Source organism: Accipiter gentilis, chromosome 28, assembly GCF_929443795.1.
Source record: "Accipiter gentilis chromosome 28, bAccGen1.1, whole genome shotgun sequence".
Lineage (NCBI taxonomy): Eukaryota > Metazoa > Chordata > Aves > Accipitriformes > Accipitridae > Astur > Astur gentilis.
This window is the reverse complement of record NC_064907.1, coordinates 7,617,488-7,638,844: the sequence shown is the minus strand read 5'-3', so window position 1 is coordinate 7,638,844 and position 21,357 is coordinate 7,617,488. Positions and strand designations below refer to the sequence as shown.

Below are 21,357 nucleotides of genomic sequence, written 5' to 3'. Positions count from 1 at the left end.
GGCATTTTATTTCTTATTCTTCAAATGTAATTGATAATTCATAATTGCTACAACTTTCATGTACTGTAGGAGTCAATCCTAAAGAGACAAGTATGTTTTACATAATAATAATCATAATGAAAAAGTAGCCCACAGAGAGTTTCTCGTTCATGCACTGTCACATGTCTCACCTTCTACAGTATTTTGGCACTCTTGCACATTTATTTAACATCTTAGTGCATCAATTAAAAAACTAACTCCTCAGATAAAACAGGTCGCTGTTTCCAGCCTGATAAGCAGTGTTGGGACAGTTTATCTAATGTTCTAATTACCTTAAATTATGTAGATACAATCAGCAGTTTTTAACTTGTAACTTACAACAAGAGAGTAAGAGGAGGATGGAGAGGAAACTGCCTGGAAAGGAAACACTGTTGTTTAGTAGTCCTGTCAGATAGCCAGCCGTCACATGGGACACTTTAGAAAGTGCTCCGAGGCACTACCGAGAGTCAGCAAGAACAAATCATTGATTCTTTGCAACACAGATGATTAGATAAACTTCTACTATTCAAAAGACTGCCCAAATTTATTTCATGAATGAAGCAAGGTCAAAAAATTCTACTTATAAGACCAAGCCTAATTTACCAAAAATTAGTATGTCTTCATAAATAAATACATAGGTGAAGACATCAGGTATTATTTTTCCAGTCCTCCAACTGATGGATTTTTAAGAAGAGAAATCAAATGCCTTTCTGAAGTCTTACTTTGTATTGATGAAACAAATCACACAAAGAATCCAACAGACATGTAAAATAAATGGGAAAATGAGAGCAAGTTCACATGGTTGGGGTTTTGTCCTTAAAAAATAACATCTTACAGCCATTCAGCTTAAACCGGTCTGAGTTTAAAAAAAAGAGTCAGAAGAATGAACAATCCGGAAAATACATGGACTTGAGAAGCATCTTAAAAAGAAAAATCCTCTGCTAGCAGTTTTTACACAGTTAACTAAGAGAGAAAATCATGGGTCTGCTTAGGAACTTTTCCTTGACATCAGCTGAGCCAAAATTTAAGTAGGAATTTTTGAGATAATTCTTTTAAGATGTCACAGGCAAGATAGAGTAAATGACTACCCGTAGTGGATCTGGATACTGGGGTTTGTTTAAGAACGAACAAGATGAGAGCTTTTGCAACTACTTGATTATCTTTCACACGTTCCATCCATACCTTCCACCCCTGCAAGGAGGTGGCTGCTGGCCCAGGATGCTCGGGCAAAAAGTCAGGTCCATCCCTGCTGCGTGGCTGCTCACCATTTCCAGTCTCGGGCATCACCAGGCAGTGTCCTTGGTGCATTCCCTGGCTTCCATCTCCTCACAGTTCCCTGATCTCCAGGATCTCCTCCACTTCCAGGATCTTTCCTCCAGCCAGGAACTTCACCTTCTGTTTGGGTCCCCTTCCTTTTTCCAAGACCGCTCCTTTGCGGCACCCCTTATTTTCTGGCATGCCAAGACTCACTATTTCCTCATTCTAAACAGTTTCCATGCATAAGGACAAGGCATGAGCAGCCTGCTAACTGGTGGTTCTGTCTCATGTCTCTTCAGTAGCGGGAGGACTCCAGACATGCCACCTTCATTTAGTCCAGGTGTTTACAGTCAGGCTCCACCAATTACAGGGAGGAAGCAGCAGGCTCCTGCTTTGAGACCTTGAACGTTCAAATTTGGACACTAACCCCCCCACATACGCCCAACTAGCTGCTACCTGTTAGTATTCATTATTTAAGCTTTTTTTTTTTTTTGCCTACAAGAGTATTTAATATTAGCCTGATTCCACTTCCAGTGAAGACAATCGGATTAGCTTTAGTTGTTTCAATAATTTTCAGTAATAGAATTTCCCCAGGGCTGATTATTTGTTGCACATAAATGTATTTTTCTGAAGTGGTTCAACTAATCCATTACAGTTGTTTGCCCACTGAATTCAATTATTCATGTCTGAATAAAACTTTTCCAAAAATGTTAGTATGAAGAGCTCCAGAATTGTTTCTTGAGCTGATTAAAGGTTCTGTCTGTACTACAAACCTCACGCTTCTTAACAGAATTAAGGAGCTAAATGCGTTTTCAGGCTTTGCTGGAACGATTGGAGGGAGTCATGGAACAAAAGAAATATATGACGCTTTTTGTTAGCTCTGGCTCTGCATTAATGTTACGAATTATAACAGTTTTATATAACTGATTTATTTTATTTAAGGACATTAATAAGCTACCTGGTCAAGGAACTAGAAACTAGAATACACCATGGCCACCTCAACTGTTATTAGTTCAAAACACAGGCAAAAATTAATCGGTATATGTACCTAATTTTAGGCCTGTTTGAGCGAATCCTTTTTCAGCCAAACATTTTAACATAGATGCACGTATTTTGCTGAATAAAAACAGACTTCAACATGTCATTATCTTAAGTATGTACTGAAGTAGGTTGCACAGCTATGGCCCAAAGGTGGTGCTTGGCTTGTTCAATGGTTACAAGACTAACTTCTTAGTAGGTGAGAGCCTGGGAACATACTTTATCAATTGCACCCATTACTGAATGCATGTCAGTGAAGTGGAAGATGGAAATTATACAGCTGATCATATAGATCTTCTATATGAAATAAAGTGATTTAAAATCTTATCTTCATAGTTTTCCTTTTCTAGTACCCCCCCAAAATCACATTTTGAAGGCAGAATGGCACTACAAAGAACAAGAGACCATCTCTCCAGATGTCTTTCATCATGCTGGTAAACCTATAAGACTTTTTTTATATAGTTTTGGCACCATTTTATCAGTTTATAAAAATTTACCAGAAAGAAACTAGATCAGCAGGAAGATTATTTCACTGATAAAATTGTACACAGCTTACTGTATCTAAGAAAGCAGTACCTGTCTAAGAAAGTGGTAAAAACTCTGGCTGTTCATAACCCAGAATTTTCAATAGGTTATGTAATTGGGCAACATTTGCCATATATTGATAAGAACAGAAAAAGATGCATCCCTGACACAAAATCTAGACCAAAAGATCAAAATATTTCACTATGAATGAAAAAACATCTAATTTTTTACAGAGTGTTTTACGGAGTCTAAACAGTATTTTTCATTTGCCTGTGGGGTTTGATTTCAGACTGAAGCAGATAGCTGGCATAGATGATTTCAGCCAAAACTATTAGAGTTTTGGCAAACTTGCAACCTAACTGAAACACAGTTTTCCTTGAAAAGTAATGAAGTGCTGTCAGCCTTGCCCGTAATTTCAAAGCTTAGACTCTGGCAAGTATTAAAACTTTGACAGCGAAGGCACAAGGATATATGCAACTTTAAAGGTTATTCCCTAAGTAATATATGCAGCATACAAAAATCTCTCCTTAATGCAGAAAATTTACTTTTAAAGGAAATACTTGTATTGCTTCTTGTCAGTGTTGGCAAGTCAAGAAAATGGCAACAAAACTCAGTAAGCCTTATATGAGATTGATTTCTAGTGACCAGCTTATAAAAGTAGAGAAGAATTCTCCACAAAGATTGTAAAAACAAAGCTGACACCTTTGGACACATAAGTCCTGATATTGTTTTCTAAGGAGCTGTTAAAAGTTAAATTGCTGTTTCAGCCTTAGACTCAGGTTTCCAAGAGAAGATTTATGCTAACACAATTTTTTTTTTTTTTAATCCCCCTGCAAAGGGACAACACAGCAATAAAATCCAGTTATATCTACCACAGTAACCTTGCATAAATATTCTCTAGTATGCTGAGCTGCTGTATGTTAAATGCTCTGTACTGCTATGTCACAGAAGTGTTTCTACATCTTTAGACCCCTAGCAAGCAAGAGGTAGGAAGGCTCTGGGACTATAGCCAGAGTATACAGGGTGAAATACTGTAGAGACCTGCTGCACCTCTAGTGCAACTGCCACACCAGTGAAGCAGGTAGGTACTCCTGTATGAATTACGCAGTGTACTGGCCTGAACATATGCAAAGGTTCAGTACAGAGGAAGGAATAAACATGCACGTAGAAAAGACAGGGGAAGGCATGTGAAAAGATATGACAGTGATGCACAGTTAAAATCTTAAGCCTTTCATTGCATTTTAGATATTATTAGGTGCGTAACTAGATGCACTTACGTAATTTACACTGGAACTGTGCTGCTGAATAACAAGACATTGTTAGCTACAAGGTGACTGACTCATACTGGATGTTTTGTTTAAGTGAGAAGACAACTGCTGTGCTTGATAGGCCAAAGTACCATATGTTTCTAGAATAGCATAGACCTACTTTATTCTGTGATTTGCTGTCAAGATCTAGTAATACTGCCCAAAGTGGTTTGCCGATTCAATAACCACACGTTCTGTTACTCTAAAAGTTGCATGAGCTTTTAAAGAGACCATATGTGACTAATCAACAGCCCAGTCTGCCTTTTCACAGTCCTTTCCCTGCAGGTAAACTAGCATATAACAGGAAACACGCAGTGGCATCTGCAGCAAGCTCCCTGCCTCCCGCTGCAAAACTGAGAAGCCCTACCCCGCTACTGCAGGCGGGGCAAGGGCAAGGGCACGGGCATGGGTCTGGACAGGCCTGGCACTAGCTGCTCCGCTATTTCCCAGTTAAACTCCGTCCTTACCCATTTAGGGCAAGGGGAAGGGGGACCTGATCCCTCATTGCAGCTACACCGGGACTCTGATAATGAGAACCTGTGGGAGATGTGTTTCCCCAGTGAGGGTTTGGCTCACCGTGCGTTTTAAGATTAGGTCCCATGTGTGTGCAAAGCGTTGTCCTTGAGGAAAACACTCAGAATAAAATGACAAGAGTTCTGTGCATATTTTGCCTCTTATGTGCAAAGAAAATTTCAAGACAGATTATTATTTCAGGACTGCATATCAGATGTCTTTGACAGTTGCCCTGATTTATTAACCTGTAACTCTGGGGTAAGGGAACTGGATACTCATATCTGATGTCAACAGGAGCCAGGAGTCTAATTTCCTTCGGCTCTTCTGAAACCCCAGTGTACATTTCTCAGCTAATTGAAAGCAGATTCTCTTTAACTGCAATTCAGAAAGATTTCTTTTTGCTCTGTACAAATATTCTTCTGAGCTTCATTTTGTCACTACATATAAAAATATATTGTTATATGACAATAAGATGAAAAAAAGTCCAAATGCATGCAGAAAAGGCAATGATAAAATTAACAGTGAGGAATCACATTTGAAACACTGGCCCACAAAGAACTGGCATCAAAGTTTAACGTAGGTAGGTTACAAGAGTTAAGATTTACTTCAGTATGAGAAGACCAAATCTATAAGGAATTGTAGCATCTGTGATGAAGATCACAAAAACATTAAATATAATAATAGAATAATTTGTATGGTAGATGTGCTTCTTTCCTCTGCATTTATTATTTTCACCAGTGCTCAAAACAATCAGAAGAGGCTTCAAAGCTAAACTATTTATAAGCTCAATAGTTCTGTGAAGAGCTATTTTGTTATGACATACAAGCAGTTTAGCTCATGAGACACAGACAAGGTATAAACATTTAATTCCTAAACTGCCCAAAAGCCCAAACTGTATGTTCTTACATTGACTAAAAATACAACATCGTCTTGGCCAAGGCTTTCTCTGGTTTGCTAGCAACATCCTCTTTTCTACCAGTTTTCCATATCCCTTTGTAAACATTCCAAGTTTCCTTCTAAATAAATGAATACACATAGGAACAGCAAAAATGTATTTATTGACTCTTTCTTTACTAAAATGGTTGCTTTGTTTTTATTCAGACTTTCAGTTTCTTTGCTCAAAAGAAACCTTGAAACTTCAACACAACCAACACACGCCACCTTCTTTACGAAATCATTAGAACCTATATTCAAAATTATTCATGTGTTTCTGAGATTCTGCTCATATTTAGAATGGAAGCTTTTTTGCTGCAACTGATAACTACCCAGGACTGCTTCTTTTTTCACCCCTATTGTGCATTTCAGTTACCAAGATCTAAAAGCACAGGTTCCACTCCATAAGTATGACCAACAGCAGCCTCACACAGTCAGTGGTATGTAACAAAAGTGAACATGACATCCATTAATAATCCTGAGACTGTTGCCGAAAGAAAAAAGCTACAGATATCTACAAGAAGCTTCATTACTGATGAATTACTTCTTAAAAACCGTCACAGACTGTGGACAGTCCTCAATACTGGTTGTTGGCAGAGGCCTTAGCCTCTCAACTCTCATGTTCATGAGGAATCAAAATATGTAATTCTCTCTAATACATACAGTCTTCAAAAACATTATGCTATTTGACTTTCTGTACCTATAAATCTCTCCCTCCCCAAAGACAGTGGGTATTTCAGGATAATAACTACTATCCATTTGGAAGATTTTCCAAATTTTGCTTTTGCTTATTTACATGGCAGATGAGAGAGACTAGGTCATGCTTATGACATTACCACGGAGTTTCCATAGCACTTTGTTTTCCAACAGGTTTGCTCAACTTTTTTTTTTTTTTTAATAAGTAAACTACAACTTACACTCTTCAAACAACAAAATCTTCACAGAAATCAATAAAGGCAATCAAAATTTTGAAATTTAACCCAAAGAATAGCTGTTGAGGAAAGCTATTCCAATGAAAAGAAGTAAAATTTATAGTAATATACTTTTTGCCAACACAGAAGAACAGAAAAGTCATGAAAACCATGACAGCACGGTTTTTGATGCTGGCACTTTTGCCAGCAAACTATCAGAAGAAGAAAGCTATCCATCTCCACTTGCTGGCCTCAAAACATTATTTTTTTTCCTCATTATACCCTCAAAGGGTATAGGATTACTTTTTCAATTAAATTACCTGTCCCAGTGATCTCCAGTCTAGGCTGGCACTTCCAATGTACACGTGCTGTTTATCAACAATCCAGAAAGATGACTGAAGCCGACCTTCATTATATGCTGACATGTTCATATACAACACTTCAGCACCTAGAGATTTAAGGATAAAATAATAAATAGCACTGTTTAAAATCACATAATTTACATTATTGTAAAAAGAAACTACTTCACATTTCAGGGCCTCAGCTTCCAAAACTGGTGAGGGATGTGATTAAACATACCATTAGTTTTTAAAATCAATGATAAACAGCGTTACTGTCCCACTATTTAAAACCTTAATTATCATAGATTCCAGAAAAGCAGGTATAGGGAACATTCCCATGTATTATACTGTTTACTTATTTTTCTTCCGTTTTAGAACAAAATAATTGCTATTTTCTTCCAGCACTGTATGTTCCTCAAAATAATTTATTTTTAAAGGTCTGTTCTATAACTCAAACCTGCTACATATTGTAATAATGACCTTTAAAGTATGAACCCAGTTACAACCCCTTCCTGAAAAGCAGCCTCTGTTCTTTTGCCCTGTGCAATGGTTCGAGCAGGTAGGCTACAGTGGGCTGTTGCATGGAGCAGACCCCGACAAGAGGAACACAGGTGGAGAATTAAGGAGTGAGGAAGTAAGCAAAGGCCTAAAGTATGCTGAAAATGCTCTTAATCCTGCTAATCTGTGACATTCAACCTACCACTTTGAACTGCACCGCTTTAATAAGGATTATAGGCCACTGAAATCAAAGGAGCTACGTGTCAGGTAAAAGCGCATTGGCTCCATCCCATCAGTAGGAATGTCTGGATTGGCCCTGTCAGTATGTTTGCAGGACTAAATCCAGAATATACTTAATATTAGGTGAGTTTAGGGGATTTCTCATGTCATTATTGTTCTTTTAGTGCTCCAGTGTTTGTAAAGTTAGGTGATTAATCTGAATTAATCATTGCTAAAGGTAGTTTAAAGTAACCCACTCATCTTCACATTTTAGTTATGACAGTAACTGGGAAAGAGAAGCAACAGTAAACAGCAGCCTGGAGGGCAGTAATGGTACCAGCCATCTCCCATTAAACATTCATGGGATATTCAGTACCTTGAATTCCAGTAATGGTTGGATATGAGTTACAACTTCAAAAGAATTGCAGGATACCCGGAGAACTAAAATACATTTCATCTAACTTCCTATTTCTGACCTCCTAAGAAACACTTGACTGGCAATTTTAAGGAACAGTCAGCAGTGCTAAATATTTCTTTTTTATTATGAAAACTGTATTTCTCAATTGTACAAATGATTCTAGAAGTTCAAACATAAGAAAAGAAGAAAAATCAGGTAAGGTACCACTTTTCATGAAGCACCAAACATGTGACATAGGATTTTGAGCAAATTACAGAATTTGGTTCATTATACAATTATATTTGCTGCAACCCAGTTACCTTTCCATTTTTTTTCTAGGTATCACCTATCCACATTCATCCATGCTTAGAAACAATGGTATTTTCCAATTTTCCTTGGAACGTGTTGCTGCTGACTTTCAATCCATGCATTAATGAGCAGAACTGTGCTAATTAATGAGATAATGTGTGTGAAATGGAAAAGAAATCACAAAACACTAGAGCAGGTGTTAAATGGTTTAAATTGTTTTCTGATGAATAAACAAAACAAAAGTAACTCCTGCTAGCTAAGGAAAACAATTCTGTAAGGCGCTAAACTTCTAGCTGCTTATCTGAAAACTGTGTTTAAAATCAAGTTTAACATAGCGGTTTGCCTTGATCATGTTTTCTTTCCATACATCCAATCTGCAACATTAAATAGCAGTATGAATTTAACACCCACAACACACCTACATCAAATAGCTTATAAATGAAATGTTAGGATTTTTGTGTAGGAAAGGTAAAACAGTTGGAAGCAACAATGAGCTTCCTTCTCATAACTGAGAGCCTAAAATAAACATTGTTTTAAAATCATTTTTGAAATTTCCAATGTTGAGCAAAAAAGCTGATTGCCAGAGTTACAGCAGGAGACTATTTAACCAGAAATACTAACATTAAAAATAGCAGACATCGTCACTAACCTGACACAAAGTTCAAAAGTTGTAAAACACCAGGATTTGTGGGCATGGGCAGTTTAGACATGGGCATAAGCAGTGGGAGGGGACTATCACTCTAAAATACAATCTAGGCTTCAGTTACCAAAATAGTGAATATAGCAGTGCAGGAGATACTGCTATCACACATACCATTAAAATCAAACCCTGGAACCCAATTTCTTTTCTTTCTGGAAACAGCTAACTCATAAGGCTGAGGAAACAGTATCTCCAAGTCAATTTTTAAAAGTCATGTGTTGCAAACAGCAGCTGCTGTGCAGCCTATTAATGAGCTCTTACCTTCTGATGAAAGGAAACATGCATCAGTATTGATAATTGCCTCTGTTCCAGAAGCCCTTGAGATGTTTTGTTAAAATAGGCTTATCTGGCCTTCAGCACAATCCATCATCCCTAGCGTGGTCCACGTCCCATGAGGAAATTAAATTGGATGGATCAATACGTGAAGCCATAACAGAACTCTTTATCATGCTGCAGTCTCAATTACACAAAGCTGTGGGTCTACCGAGTTCAACCACAAGGCACAATTTGTAAGCTTGATTGCTAATACAGATGCCAGATTTTTAAAAAATAAATCTAACAATTTTGTTTCAGTGAAGATTAAACTGCAGGGTGAGATCTTTAGAGAAAACCAGCGCTGTCACTTAAAACTCAAGTAGATTTTCCTGTCCCATAAAATTGTGCATTCTAAAGGTTGGGCCAGATTGCCCTCTTTCTGCAGGAAAAAAAGACCACTGTAGGGATCAAAGCATGCTTTAAGTAACAGACGTTTCTCTGCGTACTTTTTCTTCTAGGTGGAATGGTTTTGCACTCTGTATAAGGGAGATGACCGGTGCAGTCTGGGAAGAAGAGAGGGGACCCGGCCGTTGAGAGCCTGGGCCTTCTCCGTGTGGTGGGAACACAGCCCCCAGGAGGTGCCAGGCTGCCACTCGGCCTCTTGCTTTGTCTCGTAACGGAGGAAGAAAACAGAAGATGTCAGCAGTATTGCAAAAAGACTTAATTTTCATCCCTTTCTAAAAGAAATCCAAAGTAATGCCAAAGAAGAAGGATGGCACGAGCAAGTGGTATTTACCATTTCTAGCCTTGCAACCTCCTCTTCGGCCTAGCTGCCCGCTCTCAGATACTCCACTAAGAGTGTCATATGAAAGCTACTGGGCAAGCTTGACTTGAAGAACAGGAGCTTAAGGCTAGGACCTTTCCTACATGTTTGAGTCAAAGCACTACGCTGTTAGCCGGAAACTTTAATCAAGAGCTCCTCACATATACGCTGTGTCATGAAAAGCTGTATGCCATCGAGAAGCGCATCTTGGCACACCTGTGTTGCAGCATCATATGCTAGCTGTGGATTCTACCGCTGCTCCGGCAAGGTCACCAGGCAGCTACACAAACGGGGAGATTCTTCTCCGTGGGGGACTGCGGGAGGCCAGGGCTCACAGGGCTGCCGCTCGGTCTCCAGGTCCAGGTTTATGCAACAGTCTGCAGAAGGTGCACCAGGAGGCGTTGGATCCAAAGCCTGCAAGCGGGCTAGGATATTACCAGGTTGTCCTGGTACAGAAGCAACATCACTGAGCCAAATCACCTCTTTAGTGGATATGGTAAATCATTTTTGTAAAGACGACCCAGAAAGAGCAACTGTTTAGGCTGCTATTATCACAGCTGCCTTGAAAGCAAACATGCACATTCTGCCTGCAACAGTTTTCAACAGCACCAGTTACAGGCTAAACTCACTCTGGAGTTAGCAAACATAACGCCCAAGAAACAGAAGCTGCATTTGCTTGTACCACGGCTAAAATTGGCCTTCTGTCTTCACAACTTTCGCTATAGTGTTTTTAAAACCAGAGAGAAAGAAAAATGGGAAAGGGGAAGGATTTAAGGATTGAGAGCCACAAAGAGGTATCGGCGAAACTGCAGCAACAGTGACGGGTGATTCACAACAGGCAGAGCAAGGATCAGAAAAGCACCAAGAGCCCTGACCTCATTAGCCCTGGCAGTAGGAAACAGCGCTGCAGCAGCAAAGAGGATGGCGACAAATGGAGATACATGGTCTGACAGCACGCGTTGGGACTGTGCATCGTGCAGAGCCCTGGGGAGAAAGGGTCACGGAGCCAGGCTGGGGTCTGCTACCCTCTGCTAGGCATGGGAGAGTTGTAAAGGTCGAGGAGATGAACAGGGGCTTTTCAGTGCCTCTCCTTCCCCATTTTGGGAGCACGGAGCTTGTCAAGTGCAGGCTGCAGAGGCACCGCAGGTGATGGAAGGGGGAGCACATTGGGGCAGGGGGAGCTACGCAGGGCTGTTGGTAGGATGAGGGAGTGGGGAGGTTGTAGAGGGATCACAAAGAAGATGGGGCCCCAGGATACAAGGAAGCACTAGTATATGAAATGAGTTTGGCCAGTGAAAGCAACACTGCTTACAGCTCTCTTGTATATTTGCAGTTTGAACCTGACAAATGCTCCTGCACCACATCCAATCTCCATCTTCCAGCCACCATTCCCCACATCACCACCAAGCTGGCCACAGTAGGAACAGGCGCCCTTCTCTGCTTACCCCATTCTTGCCATCCCTTCACTCTCCTCATCACCATGTCCATACGCTTTGCCTACAGCGCTGGTTTTTTTACCTCTCCTAATTCTGTGTATTCCCAAGCAAATACTCCCAGTAATAAGACCTTTAAAAAGGAGTCTGAGAATATGAGCTGTGGCCTCTTTGCTTCACCCCACTGCTGACAGTCACTTGGCGCACAAAGATACACGTTTTGATCTATACATTTCGGAAGGTGGCCTCAAGCCAGAGTCAAGAGCAGACTTAACTAGTCCATACCATGAACCTAGAGCTCACAAGCACATGCACACTTGAGCACAGCTGGTGCTTGAGCAGCCTGCACAGCACCTTGCACGGCCTCTCTGGGGGGCTACCACACGGGTGGGAGGCAGCACAAGTGGCACTTGCCATTGTGCCATAGACCTGCTGTATTCTTTCAGCTAAACTGAGTTTTCAGATCAATATAGATGTGGTTAATATCATGTGCTAACCCAGAAAGATCAACAAAAGGTTCTTTATTAACCCTAGGTCCCAATCTTATTTTTCAAAATACAATTTGCTCACTAGGATATGAATGTGTACACGTAGAGATATATAAAGTGGATGTCTCCTTCCCTACATTTTGCAATAGACACTTTCACTTTATTTGTTTTCAATTACAAACCTTAGCACACAGTACACCCATGAATAAAAATAATTTTTATTCCACCAAGACAAAAATCTAGTTTTCCATACCCTGCTCACAAGTGGCGGAGTAGCTGTCTCCTATTGGACAGACACAAGTGACCCAGGCAGAGGATCATCTCCCCAGGAATTTTCATGCTTTTTTCTTGCCTGATTGCAAAAACTCTGGAGTTGCTCCAGAAGCCCCATTAGCGTGACCTGTCAGCACTCAGAGGAGGACAAGCACAAAAGCAGAGGAATGCACAACTTGACAACGAAGTTATTTTTACTATGTCTCCGAATGATTAAAACACAAACTAGACCATTTACTATTTCTGTGCTCTTTATGGAGTATTGCCTTTGAAATGCAGTTTAAAAGTCTGCCTGGCCCCAGAAGGATTAATGATACAGACTTATTTTAAAGAGAGAACACTCAAGGACTTTTAGGGAAATCTCTGATGGTAATACCTTAACTTTGAATCAGTTGTTTTGTTTACGTTGCCCTCCGCTCCTCACACACACCCCTCTCCTTTTTAAAAAATACCAGGACTGAGTCTTGCCACTCTGGGATTATGTACTATTCATCAGTCTAAGCCCATAGTACTTTTTTAAAAAAACAGTGTACAATAAAATCTTGCTGCCTTTTCTTTTAGCAGCTCCATATGCAACTGCCACACACACAAAAAATGAAATCATAGTTACTCAAAGAAATTATGTTCTAGTACAAGCCCAAGCAATCCACAGAAGGCCTTTGCAAGACAACTTGCGTTCACACCACCTTGGCCTGCCTTAAACTGTAGCACTCAAACTACCTGTATGACAAAAAGGTCGTCTTTCTGAAATTCCGGCTCACTCCCAATTTACAATCAGCCATAAACTATGCGCACACGCAGTTTCTCGAAACAACACCAGCCCCCAAAGTTAATGCTGCCTGTAGTAAAATTAGGCTGTTTCTGATGTAGATATTTTTCATGAAAAATGACTGCAATGCTTACTGCCTTATTTTACAGCATCTGAGGTCACCGACACAAAGATAATTTGGAGGAAATCAGTGCACGGGAGAAGAATCTGTGACTGCAGCTCCATGGGCCCCCTCTGCTCTGTGTCTGCAAAGACAGGGGTGCCTGCAGCACCCACTGGACTTGCAGTGGGTGGGCTCATGCGCTTGGGGCTGTGGCATGGGTGGTTCAGGGAAAACACACAGAGAACACCCTCTGCCTCCTGCGTGCTGCCACTGCTCATCTCCACTGGCACGCTCCCCAGCCGGCTCACGCATCCGTGCCTGGCTGGAGCTGGAAGAAAGACGGCTACGAGACAGCTTCCCTGAGCAGACGGGCTGCAGTCAGGGATCTCCCTGCGGAGTTGCGGGTGTGAGGAGAGAGAGGTCTCCGTTGCTGGCGGCTGGCTTCCCAGCCCCCTCTCCCGGCACTGAGCCAGCTTCTCACCCGGTTCCCTTCCCTCCCCAGCAGACTGTAGCATGCTGTCAGGCTCTGTCCTGCACGATTAGGGAAAACAAATATCCTCTACACTCACCACTGGTTTTTTGCTTTGTTCTTCACTCATTGAGTGGATTAAAATAATTTCTGTGAGCCAGCGCAGCCCCAGAAACTGCTCTGTCCACACAGCTGAGAAAGCCAAGAGCTGAGTGTGGGAACAGGAGAGAGCAGGAAGAAAAAGAAATAGTGAGAAATGAGCATTGCAAAACCCAACCCTCTGGCTGAAAACAAAGTATTACAGAATTATAACTGGCATAATTAAAAAAACCACACACACCCCCCACTAATAGTGGCATGAACAGATCTCATTTTCAGCCACGCTTCTTCCCTCCACCACCTCCTCAGCTGTGCCCAAGTAGCTTTTTCAGGGTCCAAGGAATGAGCTGGATCAGTAAATGGATCCAGGTTAAAAATAAATAAAAATAAAATGGTCGTCTTATATGTAGAACAATTCACTAGTCCAGCTCACCACGTGGCGGTAAAGAATTTTTCCGACACAGCTGAAGGCACAGCACAAGTGTGGGGACGGGTGGCTTGTGGCTGGGTGCAACAAGATGCAGGAACTGCTTATGCCGGTGCTGCCATTTAAAAGGTACGCCCACATAATCGCAGCCTCCGTTCCTCACAAAATCAGGCCTCTCAGAAATTCCAGGTGGCAAGCCCCAGTATTTGTTTGCCTTTTATCTTGCGTAACCATTTGCCTCACGCAGACAAAGCAGATAGGAGGGCAATGCTGGCATTTGCTTGGGATGACATTTCCCATGTGCTCACACGGGTCCACGGTGACACAGAAGATCCAGAAAAGACCTGTCCGGGGATCCTCATATGTGTGCAGAGTTTGCTCGCTGGATGCAGGATGGCACATTCTTGAGAACAAAGGAAAGGTCAGAATTAATTTCTTTCAGTTGCTTGTTTAACTTCAATGGTATCTTGGGAGCTAGTTAGTTCCCAAGGTAACATTCATCTAAATACGCCCTTACAGTGGCTTTGAAGATGTCAGATGTTAGCCTTTGTTGCTAGTCCAAGTAATCAAAATACTGATTTCTCACCTAAGTACCCTGCTGTAGACAGAGTTCAGCATAGGAGTTCTCATCCACAGGAACACATTTTGCATTGCCTGCTGAGCCCTTCTGATTTACTTAGCAGAAAAAAATCAATATATAACCAAAATGTTTCCCACCCCATGTCATAGCAGAGATGAAAGAGAGGCCTGACAATTTTTCTTTGTAATACTTACCCACCCAGCTACACATAATTTCTGATTCACTGACAAAAAAAAAAAAAAAAGGTCCATCTTAATTTCAGGGTGGGCAAACCATGACAAATACTACAGCGTAGAGATAAAAGGTCTCCCTTTTACCCACAGAATAGATACAGAACAGGCACACTCTACTTGAGCTTCCCTGCGAATAGCAGGTAGCTCAGTTGATTAATCACATGTGGGCATGTTTAATTAACCTATGCAGAGAATTTTGGACCACAAACAAGGAAGAAATTCATATGACTACAGACCTCTGGTACTTCCAAACATAGAAATCCAGTTTCCAGAGCAAACTCGTAGCTTTCTCATTTCCACCCACAAGACAGAGGGCTTCCATAAATCCATAAAGCACTGGAATTCCATAAGGAAAACCAGAAAATGCAGTGCAGCCCACGTTAACCACCCCCAGTACTTAGAAACAGGATTTGAAGCCTAATACCCCTTTCTCTAACACAGAATGTATCACAACATGTTTTTTAAAAGTAAATTAACCTTGTTAACCCCATGGGTTTTTATTATTTGCACTGTAATAGTTCTCTCTCTCCACTTCTTTTTCTTAAACCCTGTGGTGTGTATTTGACATTTTATTTAAGATTTTTAATTGTTACTGTAGAATTTTACATTCTGCATTTTCTACGGGAAAATGTCTATTCTATTCTTAACAAAGACATATCCGTGTTCCCATGTCCTTGGGAGGCACACGCTGCCACCCAGGAGATATTTGATAAGCAAGTACCCCACAAATGCAAGCAGCCAACACTACAGTTCATTACATGAAACAAGTCAGGAAAGCAGTCATGCTTCAACTCTACGCTTTCTCACCTGGATTTGGCCTCTGAAGTAAGAGATTTCTGTACTGTAGATGCTATAAAAACACTTACTGTTTGGGACAAAGTTTAGGACTCCCTTTTCAAACTATCTTTAAAACAAAAAAATTAAATTGAGTCTGTGCATAAGAATTTAGTGTAACTTAAAAAGGTCCAAACAGCTTTTCCTTTCCCTCAAATAATTTTATTGAAAGTAGCAAACATTTTGTGCCTCTTTTAACAGGTTTTGCTGCCTGATGCAGCAAACGAGAGAAATCCTCATTTTGCACTGACTTGACTCTGACATCAGTATTCTTTACTTTTTACTTCTTTTTGAGCTATTTAAGGTATTTCATATCTATAGTCATAGATTATTTTGAATAAAAGTTTGAATAATGAGAGTACTGATGATCAGTTCAATTCTTTCCCCTTAGCAGAACTCAGCATTCCTCTAAATAGCATTTTCTGAGTATAAATCTGTTTTGTGAGTCTGATGATTCAGTAGAGTCTGTAAGATAACTAGTGTACAACAAAGTTTGATAGAATATTTTAAAAAAATTTCCACATTTTTTTCGCCCTTCATTATTGGAGAGTAGGCTGCTCATTTACTAGATGAAGCTATAAAAGTGATTGCTTTAGAGATTGGGAAAAGTAATTTTCTTTCTTAGTTGATTCAGGCGTCAAAGCATATTACCGCTTAAAGGAAAACTATAATACGATCAGTAAAAGCATTACTAAAGTTGGATTGTGGCTTTCTTTCTTTATGTAATCATAATTGCATACTTTTTTACTATAAAAGAAAGCTATTTTAAATATAATTGAGAGATTAGTAAACTCACCCACTGCTTACCCCACCTCCCTTCAAAGACTCTTTTCTTTTCTTGGATTAGCATTATGAAGCACTAGGTTTGTTTATATACTTCCTAGATGAAACGTCCAAAAATTCAGGGACAATTTTTCATCTTAACACATGAGGAATTAGAATCACAACCTTCTAAGAATGAACAAGGCTAAATCCCTACCAAAAAATGCAGTGACTATTTATCCCTATCTCCCTTTTTAACTTGTCAACTTGATTTCCTTCTGGTATTTATATATTCTAAAACCATTAGTATTGGCAACAGGCACTTCTAAATGCGCTGACTAGCAATAACAACATTTGTGCAATCATTCCCAAAATGTGGTCCTCAGACATTCATAGTTCTGCTTTGGGTTCTGTTGGTTCCTTCCTGTGAAGTAGAAATCTCAATTCTGGAAAGTGAGAAAGCATACTGCCAGGCAGGCAAAGACGTGAGGACAGAGCATGCCTCCTCAGAGGGCAGTATTATTTGGTCCTAAGCTACTGCTTTTTAATTTTACAATACCTCCATAATAAAATGAATTTTTTTTCTCCCCTTCCATTAACTGATTCTCTGAGCAGCCCTAGAGTATTATCTCCAGGCTACCAAAAGCCAAGAGCAGTAGCTGACCTGGCCACGGCCATACAAGCAAAGCAGAGGAACAGCCAGGACTAACTTGAGTCTGCCAGCAGCACAGTCAGTTCCTTTTACTACTTCTTCTCACTTGCCTCTCAGCATCTTTCCCTACTTCTTTCCTTTGATCCTGTCCTATTCTCCTGCCAAGTTAGGCTTTAACTTTTCTGGTTTTTTTTTCAGATCATTACTATCTCAATTCAAATTATTTTTCTCTCTTTTCATCTATGTTGCCATAAGCCCACCAAGAACCTGCTTTGCCTTTTGTCAGCATTCTTTTCTGATCGTTTCCTAAATGACTTAGTTTTCTGTGTCTCTCCTTCTCTTTCGTCTGATTCATTCCTCCCTTTTATTTCATTTTCCTTACTACTTTCCCCTCACATCATTCTTCCTCTCTCTCCTCCACTCTCTTCCACTTCATCCTCCATTCATCATTTCACTCTTGCCCTTGCCCACTCATTCATTGTTTTATTTATCACATATATTCATTCAGTTATTCACTCCCCCACTCTCCAGTTACTTGAGGAACATGCTTTATTCTCTAACTACATAGGCAGCATGATATATTCTCCAAGCCTTTACAAATAATTTGTGGAAAGGAAAAAAATGTTTTTTTCTTAGGATTTTTAAGGCTAACCACAATTTCGGAGTGCCCAGTTTCGTCCTAATTTTATTTTCTTTAGCATGTGTTAGAACTCCTGCAGGTTTTAACTCATGATATACAACCCAAAGGTAGACAGATTGCTGATGGTTGTTGCAGATTGGGACTCTGGGAATTTCTTCTTGCTTTCTTAGCCCAAACAACAACTGATGCTGAGCTTTTGTTTCTTACCATGGGTCTAAGGTTCTTAAAAGAACCAGGCACATTTACAGTCTCTTATAAAAGTAAGCATGTAGAATAGACACTGCAGCTCTGCTGTAGCAGACTGAAGAGTCTCATGCTTGATTTGTTATTGTTCTGACCAGCCTGTCAGACGCATTTTTGAGGGCTTCAGCACTCTGGTTTGGTCACCCAGATACTTCATACATTAAAATGGAGACATTTTAAAGAGACAAATGGACATGCCCCAGCGTCAAAAGCAGAAAAATCCACACAGTGCACTGAGGAAAAACAAAAAGCACGTAAGGAAAAAATGCTTTGGCTTTGAGGAGATACATAGGGGATACAAATCAATAGCTTGTCAGTTAGCAGCTTTTTAACACAGATAGACTGTCGTCCAAACAGCCTATATGAAATGTAGAAAGCAGGATAAAAGGAAACCACAACTCCACAGATTCTATGTTATTAGCTGGGTGAAGGACACATGCAATATACAGTCAATAGAAGTGACAGCACACTGAAGTCACGGAGGGGTTTAGTGTCCCTGAGGGACTAGACCACAAGTATCATCTCATTTCTTTAGTACAAATATCAGCAACTGTCTCTGAAGGACAGGAATAGAGCTATGTTACTCCTCTGTGACATTTTGAACTAGTGGAGAACCAGGTCTGTAGGACTTCTCTTTCTTCTCCAAACCACACAGGACAGACAGAATTAGCTCGAGGACGCTGAGAGAGAGAGGTGGACCAGTACAGAGCCATCTGGGATGGCAGCAGGGTACAGGACAGGGGCTGCGTAACTGGACTGCTTGCAGCTGCACACTGGGATCCCTACGAAAGCAAGGCCAGAAGGCAGCATGTGCACTTCTAGTCCCAATAACCACATCATGGACTTGGTGCCAGTCCCTTCAAGACACTCGCTCTAAGCTGCAGGAGAAAGTGCTACCATTACTTCAGAAGCCCATCTGAAGCAGCTAGCTGGATGCACACCCAGGAAAGCCTGAGGGATGAGAGCATAGGGCAGCAAGACAAGAGACAGAAAGGGAAATCCGTCAGATTTGCACTGTAAAACACACATAAACTGGAAATGACGAAGAGTTGATGGTGAACATGGCTGCGTATCGGTATGAAGTATAGTGAATGCACAGGCAAGCAGGCGACTCCTGCATGAAAACAATGAAAGATCAAACTGAAAGCAGTACTTAGACATTAACAGGGTCATATGAAGCACAGGAGATAGTTCTGCTGGGGGGGAGGATCAGGTCCTTGGAATAAAGACTGCTGCTGTTGGACCTCTCTCTTCTGCATTACAAAAGACAAAATGAATGGAGCGAATAAGGCTAGGATTCAAGAGAAAAAGGATAGTCTCATATTTATTTTAGGTTGCTTGAAACTACCCAGAATATTTGGATCCCACAGCTGATGTTCCACAAAGTCACTCTGCATGAGAGAGGGTAGTGCAGGCCTGGCACATAGGTCATTTTCTGAGGACTTAGCTCGAGCCCTTGGGGTCTAATCTTATTCACAATGACACTGATACATATTAAGTGCTACACAGTGATAAATACCTTTAAAAAAACCAACAAAACCAGCAAGATTGTGTGCCACAAACTAACATCCAAGTAAGTGAATGTCTGGGCTCTTACCTGTGTCTTATTTCTTCATCTATAAAATGGAAACTAAGCTATTTCTCCATTTCCTATGAGCGTCATGAACATTTATTCCTGAATATTCATGAAGCACTCTTATTTCAGTATTAATACCACAGGAAAAAAAAAAAGAAACAAGTTTGTCCCCAGATAAGGTCTTGACCAGTGTTCAGTAAGTGAAAGAAGAGACAACACAATGAAAATGATCATGAAATAAAATATCCTACACATGCTTACATAAGCATAAGAACCCCTGTGCATTGAATTTGATAGTCCAGTGGGAAGAAGATTATGTCATATTCAACTAAAGTCTGTATCGTAACTACAAACTGCTTGATGGTACAAAAAGACATGATACAGAGAATACGTTTTTACATACCATAAATGATAGTTTCATGGACCAACTAGAGAACGCACAAGCTGAGAAGCTACTCTTGATTTATTTTGAGCAATGCATAGTATTGATTCAAGCTGCAACTATCAAAAAACCCCTGTAAGGATGACCACACTGTACTCCAGCTCACTATCTTTGTAACAACATCTGCATCCCACAAGCCCATTCTGGTCATGTTTAATTTGAGAAAGAAGACCTTCATAAGGATGTATGCTAAGAGAAAATCAAAGGCCAAAGAGAAAAAATCTTTACTGGTTTCCTGGCAATACTAGAAAACATTTTAGTAGACGCTCAGCATAAACGTATATCATTAGAAAAACCAAATTCCCCTCTCCCAAGACACCATGCAAGGAGTGTTAAAAGAGAAGCTAAAGAAGAATGTTAGAGATAAAACAGTATCCTTCAATAAGTAGAGAAAAGGCAAGAGAGGGAAGGAACAAAAGAAAAGTAAAATTTAACTCAGGAGAGCTAAATGTAAAACTACATAAATTGAATCAAAAATATTTTGAGGAAATATGGATACTGAAGTTGCAGAATACATTGCTACTGCGTGTAGTGTTTTGTGGATGACAAAAATACAAATAGATTAAAAAACGATTGCACAAATTAAAGGAAAAAAATTCATCCAAACACCACAACAGATTGCTGAACTTCACGGCAAGGCAGTACCTAAAGTACAAATTGCTAAAAGGATATACAGAGTAAGGCGAATGTCATCCTCCACTTGTTTCAGTTGTTATACTCCTTCCGTAAGTGTGCGGTTCTGCTGACCCCAGCAGCGCAGAAGGCCGACCTTCGGTCTGTTGCCATTGTCTTATGGCTGAGAGCAGTTGCTGTGACCCTTTCCTTAGGAACTGTTGTTTTTGAAAGCTTGACATAGCAACCATCATAACGTTCTTCTGACATGATTTTGAAGCTTAGTATAGATATTATGTAGTCCTATAACTCTGCTGGTATTTTTCCCATCACTTTATGCAACCATGACTACTGAGATTAAAAGCATGAAGAGCAGGGATCTGTTTTGAGTCACCGAAATGACTGTCAATTTCTGCACTACATAACTACTAATATTTGCACACTATATATAGTTAATATTCTGTCTGAAGGAAGGAAAAGATGCTGAATGCACTCTGTTCTCAAGTATAAGCATTAGAGACAATCACTCTGTAAGAGTGTGCAAGAAGAGATGGAAAGGATGGAGAGTAACGCAGACATACCATTCTGGGAACTTTTCTTCCAGCTGAATTACTTTAGAACAAGCTTAATGTAATTTACTTTCCAACCATTAGGCTGTGTAAAAATTCGTAACAATTA

General features: G+C 40.3%; 1 protein-coding gene across 2 annotated transcripts in view; it reads right to left on the bottom strand.

The window, feature by feature from the left end:
• The window catches only part of PLD5 (phospholipase D family member 5), a 113,710-nt gene that overhangs the window by 30,491 nt on the left and 61,862 nt on the right, over nt 1-21,357 (bottom strand). For both annotated transcript variants that reach the window (XM_049830720.1, XM_049830721.1), the window contains one exon: nt 6,823-6,950. In XM_049830720.1, the coding sequence (XP_049686677.1) occupies nt 6,823-6,950 (128 nt within the window). The remainder of the gene's footprint in view (nt 1-6,822; nt 6,951-21,357) is intronic.